This window comes from Nuphar pumila, chromosome 1 (genome assembly GCF_984573655.1).
Source record: "Nuphar pumila chromosome 1, dmNupPumi1.hap1.1, whole genome shotgun sequence".
NCBI lineage: Eukaryota > Viridiplantae > Streptophyta > Magnoliopsida > Nymphaeales > Nymphaeaceae > Nuphar > Nuphar pumila.
Window position 1 is genome coordinate 31,914,232 of NC_143249.1, and position 22,707 is coordinate 31,936,938.

General features: G+C 38.3%; 2 protein-coding genes across 3 annotated transcripts; one reads left to right on the forward strand and one right to left on the reverse strand.

Moving 5' to 3' along the window:
- Window positions 1-1,952: 1,952 nt before the first annotated feature.
- On the reverse strand, window positions 1,953-6,554 carry LOC149848586 (putative mannitol dehydrogenase). 2 transcript variants are annotated; one of them, XM_089996262.1, is made up of 6 exons: window positions 6,519-6,554; window positions 6,391-6,488; window positions 4,947-5,060; window positions 3,115-3,628; window positions 2,830-2,983; window positions 1,953-2,417 (listed from the first exon to the last, which is right to left on the reverse strand). In XM_089996262.1, the coding sequence occupies exons 2-6, from the start codon at window positions 6,486-6,488 to the stop codon at window positions 2,218-2,220; spliced, it is 1,080 nt and encodes a 359-aa protein (XP_089852388.1). In that variant the 5' UTR covers window positions 6,519-6,554; the 3' UTR covers window positions 1,953-2,217. The 2 variants fall into 2 exon arrangements, with proteins under 2 accessions (XP_089852388.1, XP_089852395.1); XM_089996269.1 differs by having other exon boundaries at window positions 6,391-6,520.
- Window positions 6,555-19,011: 12,457 nt separating this feature from the next.
- LOC149848587 (uncharacterized) lies at window positions 19,012-20,263 on the forward strand. The gene is made up of 2 exons (XM_089996280.1): window positions 19,012-19,241; window positions 20,062-20,263. Exons 1-2 carry the CDS (start codon window positions 19,020-19,022, stop codon window positions 20,146-20,148), a joined length of 309 nt encoding a protein of 102 aa, XP_089852406.1. The 5' UTR covers window positions 19,012-19,019; the 3' UTR covers window positions 20,149-20,263.
- Window positions 20,264-22,707: the final 2,444 nt, after the last annotated feature.

The following is a 22,707-nucleotide window of genomic DNA, read 5'->3' on the forward strand; positions in this document are numbered from 1 at the left end:
GTCCGTTGTCTCCTTGCAGTTGCAGCAGTTCAAGACTGGTCATTACACCAAATGGATGTACATAATGTGTTTCTTCACGGGGACTTACATAAAGATATCTATATGACTCTTCCTCAAGGGGTTTCTCGACAAGGGGAGAACCTTGTGTGCAAGTTACATAAGTCCTTATATGGACTCAAGCAAGCACCCAGGAATTGGTTTGACAAATTTTTGCAATCCCTAAAAGTGTTTGGATTCATTCAGTCTCAAGAAGACCACTCCTTGTTTACTAAGGTTCAGAATAACAAGATTATTGTTGTGCTCATATATGTTGATGACTTGATCCTATCAGTTAATGATAACAATATCATCCTTGAACTCAAGCAACATTTGAATTGTCAGTTTCACATGAAGGATCTTGGGTCCTTGAAGTATTTCCTGGGTCTTGAAATAGCAAGATCTAGAAAAGGCATTTTTATATCTCAAAGAAAATATGCCATTGAGATCCTTGATGAAATGGGTCTGTTGGGGGCAAAACTGGTAGAATTTCCGATGGAACAAAATCTATCTCTATCAAACACACAAGGGGAACTTATCTCGGATCCATCCAAGTATCGTCGGTTGGTAGGAAAATTAATATATTTGACAATATCCAGACCTAATATTCTTTTTGCAGTACACGTCTTGAGCAGATTTATGCACGAACCGCGAGTACCTCACATGAATGCAGCTCTCAAAGTGGTGTGTTATTTGAAAGGTAAACCTGGTCAAGGAATTTTATTAAGCAGTAATAGTAGTCTTGAGATGAAAATGTTTTGTGACTCTGACTGGGCCAGATGCCCAGATACGCGAAGGTCAGTATTCGGATACTGTGCATTTCATGGAAATTCCCCTATTTCATGGAAGACAAAAAAGCAGATTACAGTTTCAAGGTCCTCAGCAGAAGCCGAATATCGTGCTATGACAAGTGCAGTCAGTGAAGTGATATGGTTAAGGAATCTTCTCAGAGATATGCATGTAGACACTTCCAGACCACTGACGCTTTTTTGTGATAACCAAGCTGCAATTCGAATTGCAGCAAATCCAGTCTATCACGAAAGAACAAAACACATCGACATAGACTGTCATCTTGTGCGAGAAAAGATTCAAGAAGGTGTAATTCAAATCAAACATCTCTCTTCTCAAAATCAAATGGCAGATATGTTCACCGAAGCATTAGGAAGAGAGCAGACTAGGTTTATTTGATCTCTATACACCTAGTTTTTGGGGGAGTGTTGGCATACTGGAAGATAAAGATGATCAATCCAAGGCATGATCTTGTGCAACTGCGGAATCTGAAGACATGATATGCGTGAACTACGGATTTGATTTAGAAAGGCATATCAGATCTTTCCATTTTTTTGTTTGTAACGGCTGTAAGCCTTGATACGATTTGTAACGGCTGTAGATTATAAAAAGGGGTAAATCATGTACGTTAGTATGAATCTATTAAAAAGGAATAGAATTGTTATTCTTGGCTATCTTCTTCTTCGAACCTTTTAGCACTACTAGTGAATTTCGTCAAGAGTTTCACATTGTTAGTTACGAAATTTATAAAAAAATTTGCAAAATTCACGAAGTTTGCATGCGGTGATGTGAATTTTTTTTTAGATGTGAAAATTGTGGTACTATTGTACGAAAATCAAAACATTACTTCTGAATTTCGTCAAGAGTTTCATTGTTGTTGATTGCGAAATTCCTGAAAATTGCAACACTTGTGGGTTTCAAACTCACTCGTGACATCCTGTCAACTTGGTGACGTTCATAAGCAGCCACTAGCAGAGATGGCCAGCCAATCAAAGCTGTGATCGGGGGCCCCTTGAACGAGCCTAAATTTCTTAGCCTATGAATATGCAAGGCCCAAGCCTAAAAACACATGCAATCAGATGGAGAAAACAAATTTCAGTTTGCTCTAATAGGTTTGGTTTTGAATGGATCCAAAATGATGTATCCTTGGTTAGATGGTGCAACTTTATCGCTTAGCATTATATAAAAGCAACAAGTCCCAAACTAATTCCCACTGTTACAGCATTAAAAATGAGTGACCTAGACATGCAACAAACTAGGAATACCTTAAAAGGAATAGCATCCCCGATAAGCCATAGATGACAAGAAGATTACGACCACTAATAGGAACTACCTAAGAAATAACATGGCCAGGACAAGCCATTGTGCCCTCAAAAGCCCACCTGGCAATGTCTAACTGGACAGCGAGTTTGCCACATCGATAACGAATCGGTACTTGACATCGGACTTGGACAGCCGATCCATTGCGGTGTTAACGTAGTCCATGTTGATAACCTCCACATGGGCTGTTATGTTGTGCTTGCCACAGAAGTCCATCATCTCCTGTGTCTCCTTCAAACCCCCAATCATACTTCCTCCCACGAGCTTCCTCCCTTGCACACCAAAAAAAGAAAGAAAAAAGTGTAATAAGATGTCAGCTATTAGTTAGAACCGTTCCGATTCCGGCGAATCGAAAGACAATGGGTGAAGCATGATCAAGACCATGAACTCCATTGTTCCTGCAAAATATGTAATAACAATGACCAACATGGCCATTGTTGGCATACACTGGTTTGGAATAAAATTGGAATTTGCAAATCATAATTAGCCATTGAATTCCCTGATTAAATTGATTCTCACTGCTTACTCCAAGGACCAAAAAAAGACATGACAGATGTATACCCAAAATTAATAGACCCGCACAACGAGCCGGGTAAGCCCATGCTAGGCTCATTTAAGCCTAGCACAGGTTCGCTCGAACCTGGGGCACAGGCACAGAGAGTAGCAGCCCGTTCAGTTACGTACCGAAAAGCAGCGGGAAGGCGTGCAGAGAAAGCGGTTTATCGGGCGCCCCGACCATGACGAGCTTCCCATTGAGCTTGAGGAGGCCCAGCAATGGCTCCAATGCATGTGCTGCCGAAACAGTATCTATGATGTAGTCCATAGTGTTAGCAGCAGCCTGCGCAGAGCCAGATTAAGTAGAAAACATGAGCATAGCAACCACCAAATGTGCCTCAAAGAGAAGCTGCCAATTGCTGTCCATCCATCTATGAGATAGACGGCATGGTTTGATTGATTGGCTCCATTTACCTTCATCTTCTCTGGGTCCCGGCTGACCAGGAACGAGTCCGCGCCCAGACCGTCGAGGGCCTCCTCCTCCTTGGCTGGCGACGTGCTGACGACCGTCACCCTCAGTCCGAAGGCCTTGCCGATCTTGACCGCCATGTGGCCGAGCCCACCGAGCCCGACCACACCCAGGTGCTTGCCCGGCTCGGTCATGCCGTAGTACTTCATGGGGCTGTACACCGTGATGCCGGCGCAGAGCAGCGGGGCCGCGGCCGCCAGTGACAGACCGTCGGGAATCCGGATCACGTACCGCTTGTGGACCACGATCCAATCGGAGTAGCCGCCGTAGGTGACTGTCCCGTCTTGGGACCGGCTGTTGTAGGTGAAGATCGGACTGTTGCAGTAGTTCTCGAGGTCTACCTCACAGCTCTCGCACGTGTGACACGCTCCCACGAGGCAGCCTACCCCGACGTGATCCCCGACCCTGAACTCGCCCACGTTCGCACCCACCTCAGTTACGACGCCCACGATCTCGTGCCTGCAGATACAATCCTGGCCGTTCCTTATTCAACATTATGATGACAAATACCTGGGTAACACCTCCAACTGGGTGCAATGAAATGGGGTCGTTCCACCTCCAATTTCGGATTCGGATCACATGTCTGGATATATATATATATATATACACGCTTTGGTTGTGGACGGACTATATTTTCAAGTTTTTAATTCATTTTTTAGAATCGAACCTTATAAGTGTGATCTAAATAGTTTTTTTTAGTAGAAATAGGCTTTTGGATCGTCTAATTATAACGTGAGTAGCTTTTATGAGGCTTAAAAAATCAGTGCCTCAAATTTTTACAAATTTAAAAACTCATAAAATCATATTTTCATTGAAAAAGCATGATCGATTCCTATTAAATGAAACATGTTGAACATATATATGTGGGTCAAACTTGCCAAACATAACTTAAAACATAGGAAATTAGCACTGTCCATACTATATATACTATATGGATGGTTAGCTAGCTTGAGTTCGATCCATTTAGGCTCAGCTCAAACTCGTTTGAAAAACTAAATGAAATAAGCTTGAACTCGTATGCACTTTGAAAGTGAAGTGGGTTCAAATCTCACCATCTTCCTCTCTTTCAAAAAGGCTTTTGATACAAATTCCAAAAACTTTGAAAGCATTTTTATATTAAAGGTGTTCGGCTCGAGCCAAGCTGATCCTGGGCAATATTGTTCAAGCTAGGCTTGAGCTCAAGTTGAACTTGAACAATCACATTTTCTTCTCAAGCCGAGCCGAGCAAGCCCAAGCTCACCCAAGCTTGGCTCAAACGGACTCGTGTGCATCCTTATGGACGGTTAGGAGCACCCAAGTTGGACGCTTATGTGCCGTTGATTGTAGTGCAAAACTTGGAGCAGCAATCGCGACATATCACTAAAGGCTCTTTTTCTAAAAACTTGGAGCACGTACGTTCGAGTTCGTCCGACATTACGCTCTCTTCTATAGAGTGATTGATTCCTCTTAAGAGTAGGAGGGTGGGGATAGTCTTAATTTTCAATTTTTTTGTAATTTTTTTATAATCTCACATTATAAATATGATCTATACGTTCTGTTTAGTAGATCATCTGATTATGGCATGCGAGCAAGTATTTATAAGGCTTCAAAGATCGACGGCTTAGAATTTTTATAAATATAAATATTCATGAAATCATATTTTTTCATTGTAAAAACGTGATCTAATAATGGATCCCCAGTAAATATAATATGTTTGAACACATATGTAAGGTCATAGTTACCAAACACGGCCTCAAACATTAATATAGATATGTAGAGAGAGAGAGAGGGTGCCCACCCGGGGACGATGGGGTAGGTTGTGTTGCCCCACTCGTTGCGCAGCGTATGAAGGTCGGAGTGGCAGATGCCACAATACAGGATCCTGAAGGTCACATCCTCTGCACCGTTGGCCCTGTCACTCAGCAAATTAAGCGGACCCCACATCAGTGAAAACTACAATTAATCTACTACCAGCTATCCACTGACCCAACACTTCCTTCATTCTGACTCGATGCTATTAATTTGGCACTCCAAAGCAATGTTGTTGTCAGGATCGATATCGGCCCTGTATCGTTTGGCTGGCCAACTATTCAGGCGAATGGTCGATACCATACTCAACTGAATCATTCTGAATAGGCTAAAAATAATTAAAAAATATTATGTATCAATCAGAACGTGACACATGTTACAGTCATTAAAATAATATTAAAAAAAATAATGTTAAAGTATTTTTTATTAAAAAATAACCGATTCAAGATTGAAGCATATCATTTTTCTGCAGATACGATGCGTATCGGCTGATACAGGCAGATACTGACGGCATTGTTCCTAAGCCAAAAACTTAACAAAGAGCACCTACCGGCGTTAGAAAGGGAAACCCTTGGGGTCGATTTGTCAATAAAACCCTTACACCTACCACCTACAGTCTGTAAACGGTTCATTCTGATGTCCACACACTGTGAATGGCGCTAACGCTTTGCCGGTAAAACCCTTAATCCATTTGTCAGCAACATGCACTCGTTCGTGCTTTTTAGATAAAAAAAAATTAAGGTTTTTTGAGATTTGAAAATAAACAAGTTTTGAAACCATTGATTTTTGAAGCCCTTCAAAAACCTGCTTGAGAGAGAGAGAGAGAGAGAGAGTATTTGCAGATTTGGATGAATGAAAACTCATTGAATCATTTTTCTTTTTTACATGTAATCAGATTAAGACATCTGTCACATTCAGTAGCAAAACTTGAAATATCTGATTCAATTTAGCTTTGGAATCCGGCTAATCTGAGTTAGATTTGGTCGGACATCAGATAAATTCCGATCCATTAATATCCCCCTCTCTCTTTCTCTCTCTGGATCCTTTTTAGTAGAAAACGAAAAGGAAAAAAAACTGGAGGTGCTACAGAGGGTCCTAGCTCGAAATCTGCAAAGAGGAAAAGAGAAGGCCACCATGCCCGCAAAAGAAAAAAGAAACCCACAATAACAAGAAGAGCCTCTCCTTGATGCATGCTCACCACTTCTTTCCTACCCAACCCCTCTCACTAAAAACCTCAGAAAAAGATACCCCATAAGCCGAAATCAAGTAAAGGAAAAACAAGAACAAATAACACCACTAACAAAGACAACTTAAAGAACCACCAACATCATTACTGTTCAGCCATTAATTAGAAGAAGAGAAGCGCATAATGGACATAACCAAGAATGAAAAAAAAGGTAATAAAGAAGAAGGAGAGAATGAGAGAGAGAGACCTGCGGGAGAAGTTGAAGGGGGAGAGGTGGCCGGAGGAGTCTCTGGCTGCCCAACCCAACACCTTCTGTGGGTGTTGTTCCTCTGGGGATTTCACCATTCTCTCTCTCTCTCTCTCTCTCTCTCTCTCTCTCTCTCTCTCAAAAGCCCCTGGCGTTCTGTTAGTCTCTCCTCCTTTCCTTTTTATAATCATAAGAATCTCTCTCTCTTTAAATGCGAACCATATACCTTTTCTATAGGAAAAAAATGTTGGCGTGCGGGCTTAGTCGCCGTTCATACTTTGTTAGCTTAATTAGAGATGGTGGTCATATCGCCACTTGGTAGATTTCCATCGGCGGCAAAAAGAACAAGGAAAGAAAAAGAAAGCAGCAAATGGGGACATATTTTTTCACACCGATTAAAAAGCAATAGACAAAATTTCTACGAGAAATTATTTCTTTTGTTTTTTGGTCATGTTTTCGTGTTAAAACATTTCTTGAATTTTCGTAAAGACAATGAAAATATATTTATATGAAATATATTTTTGAAATTAGTCAATAAAAATATAAATACTGTGATAAGTTTAATGCACTATTAAAAACAAAAAATATTATGATATTTTAAATGTCAAAAACAGATGAGAAAATATTTTATTTGTCAATATTTTTTAAAATATGGCCACGTAGGGATTACTTTTTCTCTGTCCTCCTCCACAAAGTTGGCTTGGTGCGTGTACGACCGAGATTCTCGTGGGTACGTCCGATTCCATGTTTGACGAAGAGGTTAAAGCAACGTCACAAAGACACACGCGGATATGAGAATATACGACTCGTGTCCGATTCACAAGATCTTTTATTTTTTTTTGAAATGAAACAAGAGGATAAGAAATTTTTTAAATTCTTCAATAAAAGTTCTTTTCCATATTTTAATATGAAAATATATTTTTATTGAAATGATATTAAAAAATATTAAAATTTTATTACTAATTCACCACGGCCAAGACGACGTGTCCGATGTTCAAAGAGAAAATGACCAAAGTGCAAGAAGTAGTGGGGTCTTGGCCCTGTGGGGTAGGTTAACAGCTATGTCATAGGGACACGCCATTTTGTTGGTGTGTCTTTATTGGAATCATCGGACACACTACACTTATAGTAAATATTTTAATATTATTTAATGTTTTTAGTTTTATTTTAATAAATTTTTTAATATTAAAAGTTATAATTTTTTTTATTGATTAATTTTTTTTAAAATTCTGTGTCCTCGTATCCTGTGTTTCCAAAAAGATTTCAAAATTTCGAGTCCGAGGTCCCGGGTTCGACGGTGAAAATATCAACTGCAATATGATAGCAGAAATATTTGTGCATTAAGCACCTGATCACCCACCATGTTGGGGACAGGGACTGTCAGGTGCTTAATGCACGGTTTTTTGTGTGAAATTATACTGCACCGATTCGGACTCGTTTCCACGTATCTTTGTGACATAGGTGTTCTCTGCGTCACGTAAAGGTACCTTGTCCGTCCTATTCATCTTGTAACTGGGTATCAAACGTCACTCCTTACCTCATCGAGGCATGCCTAAGACGTGACGTAAAGGTGCTTACGTTTTTCAATCACATAGTCATAACAGCTTGCTTAACTTGTCAATAAAGTTAGAAGTTATTTTGGAAGTGTTTTAAATATTATAATGTATGTGGCGGCAACCGACCAGTAGGTTCCTTTTTTTTTATTCTCCTCTTAGGATGGGTGTCAGTTCGGATCCAGGTGAAACCTGGACTGAATTTTAGGGCATGGTATCAGGTCCACTATAAGAAAAATCATACCCGAACTCTCGATAAGAATTACATAAACCAGACTTAGACCATACCCGGTAAAATCATATTTTTTTTTTATTTTATATTGCAAAATTATGAGTCTTAATCAAAACTTTGGGTCGGGTCTGGGTTTGATATAAAATTTTACAAACTATACCCGGATCCATGTATTAATCAGACCTTCAGGTCCAGACACAGGTCTTAATCGGCTCTTCTTATTTAACACCATACCTGGATCATATAGGGTTTGGTTCTGGTCGAGCAAACCTGACCCGTTGACACCCCTACCTTTTAAGGAGACTGCATGCAGCCTGCCCTTCATCCAGAAAAAAGTGAGATAAACTGAAAACCTTCATTGGGGTCCAGAAAACAAATTCAGCTTTTCGTTAAGAGTATGTTTGGAATCGGGGGAATTGATAGAATCAGAATCTGATTTCACCAAGATTCTCTTTTCCCCCATATTTGATGGAAGAATTTTGGTGGAATTAGATTCCAATTCCACTAATCCAAACATACCCCAACGATTAATAGGGGCATCCGGATTCTCCCTTAATAAAACGTTGTTTTTTCCCTTTTGTTTATATTTAGAAAAAAGTGGACTTTTTTTTATTGGTGACATCAGTGCCATTATTAACAGCTTATTCACTGTTAATGCGTTGAAGGGGCTCTGAAAATGTATGAAATAGGGGTTCTGAATATTTTCTTTTTTTTGTTTAAGAAATTACCATTTAGCTAAGGATTTATCTTATATTTCAAAAACCCGTGTACTTTTGGCATTTTCCACCTTAATTAAGTAAGCCAATTTTACTGTATTAGTTTTTTGTCTATAGTTTTAAATATGATTAGTTTATGACCTTTACCTTATATTCTGAAAACCCTTTACTTTATATATATATATATATATATATATATCAACATCGTGACTGTTTTTTTTTATATATATTTTTCATCTTAACCAAACACGCGAATTTTACTGTATTACCTTTTCTGTTTACACGAAATTATTCATAGTTTCTGATTCACCATTCTTTGCTTTAACTTCTTGACTGATCTTTACTTTTCCTAGTTTTCTCAATTTTTTTTCTTCCTTCTTAGGGTTGTAAAACTAGCTGAAGCACTCAGGGCTCAGCTTATAAAAAGCTCATCGGAGTAGGTAAAATAGGTCAAGGAAGCGAACATGAACAATAGGTGTTGGCTCGGCTTAGTTTGTATAGGCATTTTAAGTGATAATAAATGTATCTTAAGTGTAATTTTTATTAGAATAATGTAATATATATTCATTTTTTTTATGATGGGGAACCCTATCCGAAATGAGGAAAACCCTGGGTGAGGCCCCATGACTACACTGCCTTACCTGGCCGGCCTTTGAAAGGTACATACACACCCGTGCGCCAGTGGGGGTTGTTCAGGTGCCTTCATCTCAGCACCTTCACAACCACCCCACTGGCCAAGCGGAAGACCCCCGCGGTGGTAGAACATATATTCAAATTGTTCGACTTACAAATTACAAGCATTAGGTTTAGAGTTCAAATCTTGTTACTTTATGCTATGATTAGATATATTCTGTTTTATAGACGAGCTAATGCTAACTCGGAAATTGAGTCAGCAGAAGCATGAGCCAAGCTTGAACACCCCAAAGCTTTCATTGTTTTTATTGTGTTTTATGCAACTGTTTGTCTATTTGGTATTGTTTGGATTTTGGTGTTATGCGGAAACCGACATGCTTGCTTCCTGTTTCTGATTTGATTTATTGTTAATCCTGTTGTATATCTTGATTTATATCATGTTTTATATCATGATGTTGATTGTGAATCTGCGTGATCTGAAAATCGATCTAATTAACAATAATATCTATGGATCAGTTTCAGAAAAAATGAATTTGTCAAAATCTCATATCTATATTTCAACTACAACATAGCTAAAGAAGGCATACCTGCGCTATTGATGTAAAGCACTCGAGTAATGGAAAAAGATCTCTATCTAAATTTGATAGCTGTTGCCACTTAGAAATTAGAGGTGGCATCAAAATTTCAAGATACTTTGTGATTACGATCTGCGAATTTAACTGGTTTCTTCAGAGCTTCCAAAATCGATGGTCCACAATGCCAAAAAAAACTTCATGATAAAAAAATCAGGTTTTTACATCAAATCAACTCAATCCAAAGTGTCTTTTTCCTAATAAACCAACCATGGTAGATGCATTGAGCTGATAAATCACGCATCTATGATTTTCTGGTCAATATAGGCATGCACATATAAAGAAAGTGTGTGCGAGAGAGAACAGTGTCAACAATGTAGGCTTGCAAGGAAGAATAGGAGAGCGGAAGGAACTGCCAGTCATTTTCAGATACTGAAAGTTGCAATCCATCCATGAGAGAGAGAGGAACTTATACCAATACACATCGATAATTGTGATAATGATAATAATTGTGGTTATTGGTGGTGGGGGGTCACCATTATTCATGGTTGATCAAGACTAAAGAAAATGACAATGATGTCTTATCCCTCTGGGTCATGGTATCTATGATGATAAACGTGACAACTGTCTTGTTGTTCCTAGCTGTTTTTGCTTAAGATGATTATGATGATGGTAGTAAACAATTATGAATATTTTACAGATGATGTTAATGTGATGTCAAATTAAAATCATATAAGATCCCGGCAATCCAACAATTCATGAGAATTTTAGAAAACTTTGTGGGGTCACTTATACAATTACGATCAGCACACATTACTTGCTGGCTGGTATTGATTACACAATAGTAAACACTAATATAGTCGGTAATTGCTTGTAGTCGTTATTTTTTATATAATAGCCGTCACTAATGTGGCGGTAGTAAATTATCAAAAACCACTTGAGAATATATATATATATATATATATATATATATATTAGTGGTTAAAAGTGTAGCCATTATTGTTTACCCAATAACAAGTAATAGATTATCAAAAGGCACTTAAGAAAGTGACGGACAATACACACTAAAAAATGTGGTTGTTATTGCTTACCTAATAGCAGCTACTAACATAACTGTAGTACATTATCAAAGGCCACTTAAAAAAGTGACTGCTAATATATATATAGGTATTAGCAACTACTAAAAGTGTGGCTGTTATTAGTGACTAATAAATTATTAAAAGATACTTGCAAAAGTGATTGCTAATACATAATTATTACACTACAAAAAAATAGTTGATTAGCGACGGAATTTAGCGACGGAGTTATATCGTCGCTACTTAGCGACAGATTAACGAGAGAAATGAATCCATCGCTATATTTGTAGAATTTTACGAAACTAGCGACAGATTATATTCCCTCGCAAAATCCGTCGCTACTTAGCGACGGATTGTGCGAGAGAATATTTTGTCGCAATAAATACGACATTTAGCGACGGAATTGCGACGGCTAAAATTCCGTCGCAACATAGCGACGGCCTAGGCGACGAAATATTTTCTGTCGCCTTTTTTGTTTTTTGAATTACGATGACTTAGCGACGGAATTAATCCGTCGCTAAGCCGTCGCTAAATGTCGCATTACCCCTAATCCCAGCCCTCTTTTTCCTTTCTCCTTTCGCTGCTCCCGCCCGCCGCCCTCTCCCTCCTGCCGCCCTCTTCCTTCGGCCGCCCTATACATCCCGTCGACCTCTCTGCCGGCCCCCACCGTTCGCCGGAAGTCGATCTCCGTCAACCTTCCGCTGCCGCCGTCGCTGCCCGGAGCAACCGCAGGTACGTATTTCACCTTAAATGGATTGGAGGTCGACCCCCTGCGTTTTCCGGCAGGGGGTCGACTCTGCCAGGCGGTCGACCCCGGTAGGTGGTCGACCCTCTGCCGTGTCTGGCCGGGGGTCGACCCCCTGCCGTGTCCGGCCGGGGGGGGGGGGGGGTCGACCCCCTGCCGTGTCCGGCCGGGGGGGGGGGGGGGTCGACCCCCCGCCATGTCCGGCCGGGGTCGACCCCCCGCCGTGTCCGGCAGGGGGTCAACCCCTTTTGATGTCCGGCAGGGGGTCAACCCCCTGCCTTGTCCGGCAGGGGTCGACCCCCTGCCGTGTCCGGCCAGGGGTCAACCCCCTGCCTTGTCCGGCAGGGGGTCAACCCCTTTTGATGTCCGGCCGGGGGTCGACCCCCTGCCGTGTCCGGCCGGGGGTCGACCCCCTGCCGTGTCCGGCCGGGGGTCGACCCCCTGGTTTCTTGCTCTTTTTTTTCTTTTTTCAGAAATTAGGGTTTTTATTTTATTTTTATTGTTTAGTTTTCTTTGATTTTCATTGATTAGGATTTTTTATTTTGATTTTCATTTATTAAGCAATTGAATCAAATTTCTTAAATTAAGGCTATTTGTAGTTAATTTAATTAGGGTTTTTTATTTGATTTTGTTTTATTAGGGCTTTGAATCAAAATTTAAAAATTAGGGCATTTTATAGTTAATTTGATTAGGGTTTTCTTGGATTTGATTAGAGCTTTTATTTTTATTTTCTATGATTAGGGATTTGAATCATAATTTTTTTAATTAAGGATTTTTAGTTAATTTGGTTAGGACTTTAAATCAAAATTTTTTAATTAAGGCTTTTATAGTTAATTTGATTAGGTTTTTTTTATTTATTTAGAGTTTTTATTTTTATTTTCTATAATTAGGGATTTAAATCACATTTTTTTAATTAATACTTTTTAGTTAATTTGATTAAGGATTTTTTTGTATTTGATTTGGGCAGGTTTTTTCCTTGTTTGATTAAGGTTTAAATTGTGCCTTTTTTATTTAATTTTATGGTTTATTTTTCTTATAGTTTATGATGTTTTGGTTTATTTATAATTTATTTTCTTGTATTTTAAGGTTTTATGATTTAATATGGTCGAATAATTTCATGGTGATTCATTTTAAAACATCATTTTTTTTTGCAGATTTCTCAACAGAACTCGCTTGTGCCCCACCACCCGTGGTAAGTAAGTGACAAAAACAATGCAAATCGGGTAAATACCCGTGGTGAGTAAGTGATGCAAGCGCATCACATGTTATTTAATTTATTGAATATAACACTTTATTGTTCACACACTCACTTAGTTGTTGATATCTAGGACTACTTTGTTGGAGTTCAGAGATCATGCTGAGCATGATTTTAATGTATGAATATGGAAGTGTTCTTATTTTTGGAGTACGGAGTCCATGCTATGCATGGTAGTAGTTAGTGGGATATTGAAGTGTGTTTGCTGCAGATACATGTTTGATATTTGTTTGATATGAATTATTTCGATGTATTGCAATGTTTGATGTGATTGTATCCATGCTTACATGTAGTTACTTTCAATTTGATTATGTCTTTTATGTGAAATTGTATACTGAAAGCATGCTTCAAATGAATGTATCGTGTCATGAATAGTTTGCACATGAAAATATTAAGTTATCAATGCATGCATCATAATTCTTGTGATTGTATGACATCATATATTGCATGATAAATTTGATATTTTCTTCATCATAGTATTCTGATGGTTCTCTTTTAACTGGTTAGGATACTATTCGTAACATCATACGACAGAATGACTGCAAACCGTGAATGGATGTACCGTAGGATAGTGGACAATGAGTTATCGCATGAATATATGGATGGTGTCGACAGTTTTATTGAATTTGCAACGGCAAGTGTCAGTACGGTAGATCCCACAGGTCGGATTAGGTGTCCCTGCAAGATTTGTAAGAATAATCGATTTGTAGAACCTCATGGCGTTAGACATCACCTATACAGGAAGGGTTTTGTGAGTGATTATCAGAACTGGACGTTTCATGGAGAAGAATTTAGAAACGATTTTGATGCACGGGTGAATGTGGTGCACGATAATCCATATACGAATTTGATATTTGATGCTGCAGGAACAGAACTGAGTTCTGCTATGAGTTCTAGTGATGTAAGAACTGTCGTAGATGAAGAATCACCAAACGATGCAGCTAGTAGATTTTATGATTTACTTAGAGATGCTGATGAGCCACTTTGGAACGGTTGTGAGAGTCACACTATCTTGTCTGCAGTTCTTCAACTAATGAATTTGAAGTCCGAGTATAATTTGAGTCAATCATGTTTTGACCGTTTGTGCATGATTGTGAAGAGTATGTTGCCTAAAGATGAGAAATTGCCACAAAATTTCTATCGTGCGAAAGTTATGGTCAACGCTCTAGGTATGGGTTACAAAAAGATTGATGCTTGTCCAAATCACTGCATGTTGTATTTCAAGGAGCAGGAAAACGACATATCATGCCCGTCATGTGGGCATCCTCGGTTCAAGCCAAAGACAAGAGGCAATGGTAGCACGAGATCAAAGGAAGTTTCATACAAGTCGCTCCGCTACTTTCCTATCACTCCTAGATTGCAGCGATTGTATATGTCTTCAAAGACAGCTAAACACATGAGATGGCATGCAAATAAAGTTCGACACGATGAAAACAAGATCACGCATCCTGTTGACGTTGAAGCTTGGAAGCACTTTGATCGTACTCATCAGAACTTCGCAATGGAAGTGCGAAATGTTAGACTCGGTTTATGTACAGATGGATTTAATCCATTTGGGGGTAGATCAACTCCATACTCATGCTGGCCAGTATTTGTAACTCCATACAACCTTCCACCAAGCTTGTGTATGAAACGTCCAAATCTTTTCTTGTCTCTGTTGATCCCTGGTCCGACCTCACCTGGCCAAAATCTTGATGTATATCTAAGGCCATTGATTGATGAATTAAAAGTACTGTGGGATGACGGTGTTACCACGTATGATGCCCACAAAAAACAAAATTTCAACATGAAGGCCGCTGTTCTATGGACAATCAGTGACTTCCCTGCATATGGTATGTTATCTGGTTGGAGCACACATGGGAGGTTGGCTTGTCCGTACTGCATGGAGGATTCCAAAGCTTTTAGATTGAGGCATGGAAGGAAGCCTTGCTGGTTTGATTGCCATCGTCGATTTCTACCCAGCGATCATCCGTTCCGACGTCAAAAGAATGCATTTACAGCAGGCACAACTGAAATGGAAGGTCCATCCTCAAGATTGTCTGGCATAGAGATTTTAAGAAGATTGCGATACTTTCCAGATGTATTAACAGATGCCCGCAGTCCTACACCCTTCCGTGGATTTGGGAAGGAACACAATTGGACGAAAAAATCTATTTTTTGGGAACTACCGTATTGGCCGACCCTATTGATACGACATAATTTGGATGTGATGCATGTAGAGAAAAATGTGTTTGATAATGTGTTCAATACAGTAATGAATATTAAAGGAAAAACGAAGGATAATCCGAAGGCCCGTATGGATTTAAAATTAATATGTAAAAGACCAGAATTGGAACTCAAAGAGTATAATGGCAAAGTACTGAAACCAAAGGCGAAGTACGTGCTCGGACCTGATCAAATAAAACATGTATGTCAATGGTTGAGACAACTGAGATTTCCAGATGGATATGTCTCTAACATTGCTCGGGCTGTGAAGATTGACGATGGACAGTTATATGGGTTGAAGAGCCATGATTGTCATATCTTTATGCAACGATTGATACCCCTAGCATTCCATGATATGTTAGACAAACCTATATGGGGGGTATTGTCTGAGTTGAGCGAATTTTTCAGAACATTGTGCGCATCGGAGGTCATTGTATCAGATGTAAAGAATCTCGAGGACTCTGTCATCACCACTGTTTGTCTGTTAGAAAAGATATTTACGCCAGCATTTTTCGATGTTATGGAACATTTGATCATACATTTGCCATATGAACTAAGGGTTGGTGGCCCTGTGCAATATCGATGGATGTACCCATTTGAAAGGTATATGTTTTTTTATATTTGTCTCTTTAATGACAGATATTTAAAATTTGAAATGTATATTCTTGTTAGATGCATGTTCGACCTAAAAAAAAGGTTCGTAATAAAGCAAGAGTAGAAGGCTCTATTTGTGAGGCGTACACTTTAGAAGAGATTTCAAATTTCTCATCTATGTACTTCGAACCTCATATTTCAACACGTTACACATGCCCGCCCCGTAACGATGATGGAGAACAAGTAACTGTAGCTGACAAGCTGTCGATATTTCAACCACTTGGGCATGCATTTGGTAGTTGCCGATCAAGGCTATTGACAGATCGAGAGCAAGATGCAGCACACATCTATATTCTTTTTAATTGTTCAGCGATCGACCCATACATCGAGTAAGTATATGTATATGCAACTCAATTATAAATCCTTTTATGTTCTATATGTGGATACATGGCTCGGTAATATAAGTATTTGTGGTTTGCAGACGATTTGATTTGGAGTTGCAAAGCAAAGTTTCACATCTCACTAATGCAGAAGTACAAAAAGAACGTGAAACTAAGTTTGTGGAGTGGTTGAAACAGTTGGTAAAGAAGCTAACATAAATTTTGTACTTATAAACAACACTAAGTTACTTAATTGATCGTGATCACAATAATTGTTTATGTCTGTGCGTAGGTTCGCCATGGTGATGTTAAAGATCAAGGAATATGTGATTTAGAAAATGGTCTGACCAAAGTTGTGCAATGCTACAACGGGTATATCGTAAATGGTTATCGATTCCATACAAAAGACTACGGTATAAACAAATCAACGATAAATAGTGGCGTGTGTGTCAAGGGTAGCAGCTACGGTGAAAATGAACATGATTACTACGGTGTTATAGAGGAAATAATGGAGTTGACTTACTTAGGCATGAATAACAGGGTTACGGTATTCAAGTGTCATTGGTTTGATCCAACTGCAACAAGACTCGACAAAGCTTCAGGCATTGTGGAGGTGAATCATAAATCCAGGTTTGGAACATATGAACCATTCATATTAGCCTCGCAAGCTCAACAAGTTTATTATACTTCATATCCGAGTATAAAAAAGTCAGATAGAAATGAATGGTGGGCAGTTTGCAAGGTGAAATCCAAACTATACCCCGAGTATGATCAGTTACAAGAAGATGAGTTAGCTGAAGACAGTGATTACTATCAATCAGATGATGTCTGTGACTTCGCTTATGGTCACGATGTTGCGCATGATATGCATGTCATATCTCCATTGGCTGATGAAACATTCATAGAGGAATGTGATCCAAATGATGTACCAAGTGGATGGGCAAACAATGAAGAAGAAGAAGAAGAAGAAGAAGAAGAAGAAGAAGAAGAAGAAAGTCAAACTAGTGACGAGGAAGAATTCTCAAGCTAGTGAGCAAAATCTTATACTACAAACCTCTATTTAAATGCATTGTAATACTTGATGTGAGTTGTATTGCAATACTTGGTGTGAATGATTAAAAATTTTATTTCAATGTATTGTAATACTTGATACGAATGATTTCAATTATCTGAATGTATTATAATTTATGCAATTAACGAATGATTTGAATTAGTGCAATACTTGATGTCAATGATTTGAATTATTTGAATGCATTGCAATGCTTGATGTGAATGACTTGAATGCATTATAATACTTGATGTGAATTATTTGAATGTATTGTATGACATATGTTATTTGTTAGAATATGGTTCGTGGAAGTTATAGTGGTCGCTCATCCAGTAGTAGCCAGGCTCAACCTTCATCTTCACGGGCTCCTGTGATAGGTATATCATATAACTAATTAGATGCTTGATTAGTTCAAATGCACATTCTGAGAACTTGGTGTGTATTTTTTTACAGATGATGTTGCGCCTGTACACGACCCACCTACACCAGTTGATCGCACAAGTCAACAGCCAACACAGGAAACAGGGTCTTCTCAGGCTGGCACAAGAAGACTCATTCGAATAGTGTATATCGATAATCGACCGTAAGTATTTTGTTTTCAATTATTGCATATCTTTTAAATATTTTATATTGATATTTACTGTGTAACAATTCATGTGCAGCACGAGGTTTGAGCCACAAGAAGTAGTACGGGAGATTAGGAATTCACTTCTTCAACATCTACCAGGACCAGTTGCTCAATGGAAAGAGTACCCAAAGGAGGTATTAGACAGATTGTGGTCCTCATTCATGGTATACAGTTGTTCCTCATAGTTAATGTGTTTCATATTTAATTTATTTAAGCAATGTCTACTAACTTTCTGAAAATATTTGTAGGCTTCGAATCGCTTTGCAACTACGGTGGAAGAAAATGATGCAAGAAAGGTGTGGCAGAAGGTGGCTGCCAATCGATTTGCAGACATGCTGCACACTATGAAGACTGCAGCAAAAAAAGCATCTGGCGTAGTAGATGATCCATTACTGTGGAAGGGCCATGGTCCTATTACTATCAGGAGAGATTACTGGGATGAAATGTGCGATATGTGGGCGGGAGATGCATTTAAAAATCGCTCTGCGAAGGCTTCACAAAATCGATCGAAGATGCCCGAAGCCCATCTACACACAGGTGGATCTAAGACATTTGGGAGCCACCTAAAGAAAATGGTAACTCATCAATATATAATATTAATTTTATAAGTATTGTTGCAAATTTGTGTACTAAATCTTTTGTCATTTAACTTCGCAGGAAGCAGAAAAAGGAGGCAGTGTACCATATAAGGATGTGTTTGTAGAAACACATAAACGGAAGACCACGGGAGTCTTCGTATCAGAGAAGGCGAGAACGACAACGGTATGTATTAATTCTATTAATATTCATTGCAATATATATGCAAGTCATCATAATGTTATCATTAATTATTAATGAATACTTTAAACATTATTTTGTAGGAGGCATATGAGCAACAAATGGTAGAGCGATATGGCGAAGACGCTACTCAGCATCCATCATTTGATCCTACAGCATGGGTGACTGCAGCAGGTGAACCCCAAAAAGGTCGCGTGTTCGGGTTTGGGAGTAATATGAACACTTCACCAGTTATTGGTTCTTCCAGTTACGGCTCACCAACTTCTTGCGCCGACATAAGCTCCAAGCAGCCGACTATTCTTTTCGGTGATGATGTACGCGAGATCATTAATGAATCACTGAATAACTACTTCCAATACACCGTCGCCCCCTTTCTCCGAAATGAGATCAAGGCCGCTGTTCAGGATAGGGGATCTTCGATTCCAGGTCCCTCTCAGGTATAATCACATATATAGTTTTTTTGACTGTCTTAAAGCACATCTGAGCATGGTAGAATCACATATAGAGTTTTTCTAGATGCCTTAGAACACATATGAACATGCTATAATCACATATTCAATTTTTTTACTGCCTTAGCACACATATGAGCATGATAGAATCACATATATATATTTAACTTTTTGTCTGTCTTAGAGCACATATGAGCATGATAGAATCACATATAAAGTTTTTTTGATTGCATTAGAACACATAAGCATGCTATAATCACATATTCAGTTTTTTTACTGCCTAATAACACATATGAGCATATTATAATCACATATTCTGTTTTTTGACTGCCTTAGCACACATATGAACATGCTATAATAACATATAGAGTTTTTTAACTGCCTTAGAACACATATGAACATGTTATATATCATTTATGATAGAATCACATATAAAATTTTTGGCTTTGCCTGCCTTAGAGCACATATGAGCATGCTATATTCACATATTCAATTTTTTTACTGCCTTAGCACACATACGAGCATGATCGAATCACATATATAGTTTTTTGCCTGCCTTAAAGCACATCTGAGCATGGTAGAATCACATATAGAGTTTTTTTATATGCCTTAGAACACATATGAACATGCTATAATCACATATTCAATTTTTTGACTGCCTTAGCACACATATGAGCATGATAGAATCACATATAGAGTTTTTTTATTGCCTTAGATCACACATGAGCACATGATAGAATCACATATAGTGTGTAATTTATTTCATTATATTTTGTTTATCAATACTGACTGTTCTTTTCTTGTGTAGGCTGCTAGCGATAATCAGGGTAGTGGAGCTGAAGGGACAGATAAAGACAATGAACAAGAAGACGCACAAAATCTTGGCGATGATTAGAGGACTGTGTTGAAGAAGTTCTATTTTTTTTATTTTTCCTAATTGTAATTGTTGAATTGTAAATAATTAAACTTCTTAGTTTTAAGGTGGAACGATTAATTATTATAGATACTTGTTATATGAATTTTTTTGTGTGGTTTATTTTTTATTTACAGGAAATATAAATTGTACAGGAAATATAAATTGTACAGTTCTCGGTAATTAATTTTTAAATAAATTTTTTTTGATTTTTTTTCGTTTTTGCGACGGATTAGCGACGGAATCATCCGTCGCTATTCATATTAATCTAGCGACGGCTTAGCGACGGAATTAAATCCGTCGCCACGCCGTGGTCGCCGTTTAGTACCGGCGGATTGGCGACGGAATATAGCGCTCGTTATTCCATCGTAATTAGCGACGGACTTGGCGACGGAATTATTCCGTCGCCAGTTAGCGTCGAAATATTCGCGACGTAAGCATACTATCGCCGCGTTGTCGCTAATCCGTCGCTAACATGGTTAGCGACGGATTAGCGACGGATTAGCGACGAAATGTGGTCGTCGCTAATCTACTGCTTTGTTGTAGTGTTAGCCGTCACTAAAAGTATTAATAGCAATAACTAATATGGCTGTAGCAAATTATCAAAAAACACTTAACAAAGTAACTATTAATATGCAAGTATTAACAGCCAAATTGCGAACATTATTGCTTACCCAATAGCAACCACTAAAAGTGTGGTTGTTAATTATTGCTTACCCAATAATAGCCACATTAACCTATATCGATAGCCACTTTTATTGTCATTGCTATTTACCACTCAATAGCAATCATTTTTTTGAGTCACTGGAAATGTCGTGGCTATTGCTACATATTCTTGTAGTGATAATTGGTAAAGAGACAATGTCTGGTCTAGTATAAATATGTGTTGCATGCTCTATCATTTTTTGTTAAGTCCTCAGGTGATTTGATCATACTGGCACCCAGAGTAAGTCTATATCTTGAATGCATCATTTTCAAGTGATCCTACGGAAAAATAAGATGAACTGAATTACTCAACTCACTTAGGCACGTGCCCGTAACATGATTTGTGATACATCAAGAACAGTGTATTTAAAGTTGTGAGGATAGAGTTTTTTTCATCTCCAAATTAACACAAATTATATAAGTTTCTAGATGAGTTCAGGGTGCAATCAAAATTCAAAAACCGTGATAAGATCTTGCATTTACATATAGTTCATGAACCATAAATTTCATGTAAAACCATATAAAATATCCAACATCCCCTACCTCATTCATAAAAAAAAGAAGACAAGTAAAACAAGGATTTTCTATCATAATGTATTTAAATAGTGTATTCAAAGATTCCTCTATAAATCATTTATCTTGCTCATTTCTCTCTAGTCTTAAGTTCCTTGGAAAGTAAGCAGAAAATTAGGTTTTCTCTTTTGTTTTCTTATGTTTTTTTCTTTAAAGAAAATATAATTTTATTAAAACAGTAGCAGTGATTACACTAATCATGGGGAGTGTTCTAAAAAAAACAATAATCACGGGGAGAGCAATCTCCATTATACTTTCAAGATACTAATAAAAAAAAGGAATCCGCGACATAAAGCCAATTAATTTTTTGGGAAATTAAATTTCATTTAAGGGAGAACTTTTTGCCCTTAATTTAGAAAAAAAGCCTTGCGTATTGAAATTCAAAAAAAGCATATGTTCTCATGAAAACTACAAAACAAGAGCCTACGTGTGTTATTGTCCTTTAAAGTTAAATCAAATGTCAAATTACAATTTTAATATTTTGTCATAACTGTTTTATTTTTTTGATGAGGATGAACAGGTTATCTTTCAATTTCCAATGAACGACACAAGAAGAAACAAAAAAGGAATCACCCTTTTCAAGATAGATGTTGGCCTTAGATCCCACGTGCCTTTTTTCGGACAAAGTATGGCCCATATCTGAATATTTTTTTTAATAGGTGAGGCCCACTTTTGGAACTAATGGCAAAACTGGTTACTTAGAGATTTGATATATCTAGTTCTTCCCTCCTCGGCTTTTATAGTCTTTTCAGATGCCTTGTGGCTGAGGCTGACAAAATCCTCAGGCCAAACTATGTCCCCAAAAAGGGGGTGTCAATGGGTAGGGTTTGACCTGAACCCAACCCATCAAGGTTTGGTGATAAATTAGAATGCTCAAAGAGAATCTGGGTCGGACAAAGGGTTCAATTAATATATGAAGCCGGGTATGGTTTGTGAGCTTTCATACTAGATTCGGGCCTGAACCGAGTTTCGACAAAGATCTACAAATTTTCAATTTTAAAAAGATAAAAAATATAATTTTACTGGGTATGGTTTGAGTCTGGTTAATGTAATCCTTATAGGATCTAGGTATGGTTTCTGTTATGGTGGGTCTGGTTGAACCCGAATTTTAAATCAGGTCTGGGTCTGGTTTCACCTGGGTTCGAACAAATCTCAACCAGTTGACACCCCCTAAAGGGCATGAATGTTACCTTCCATATAAGATGAAAACAACCAAAGAAGTCCATGGTGAGGTTCTTGGACACCATTAATTGTGCTAATTGA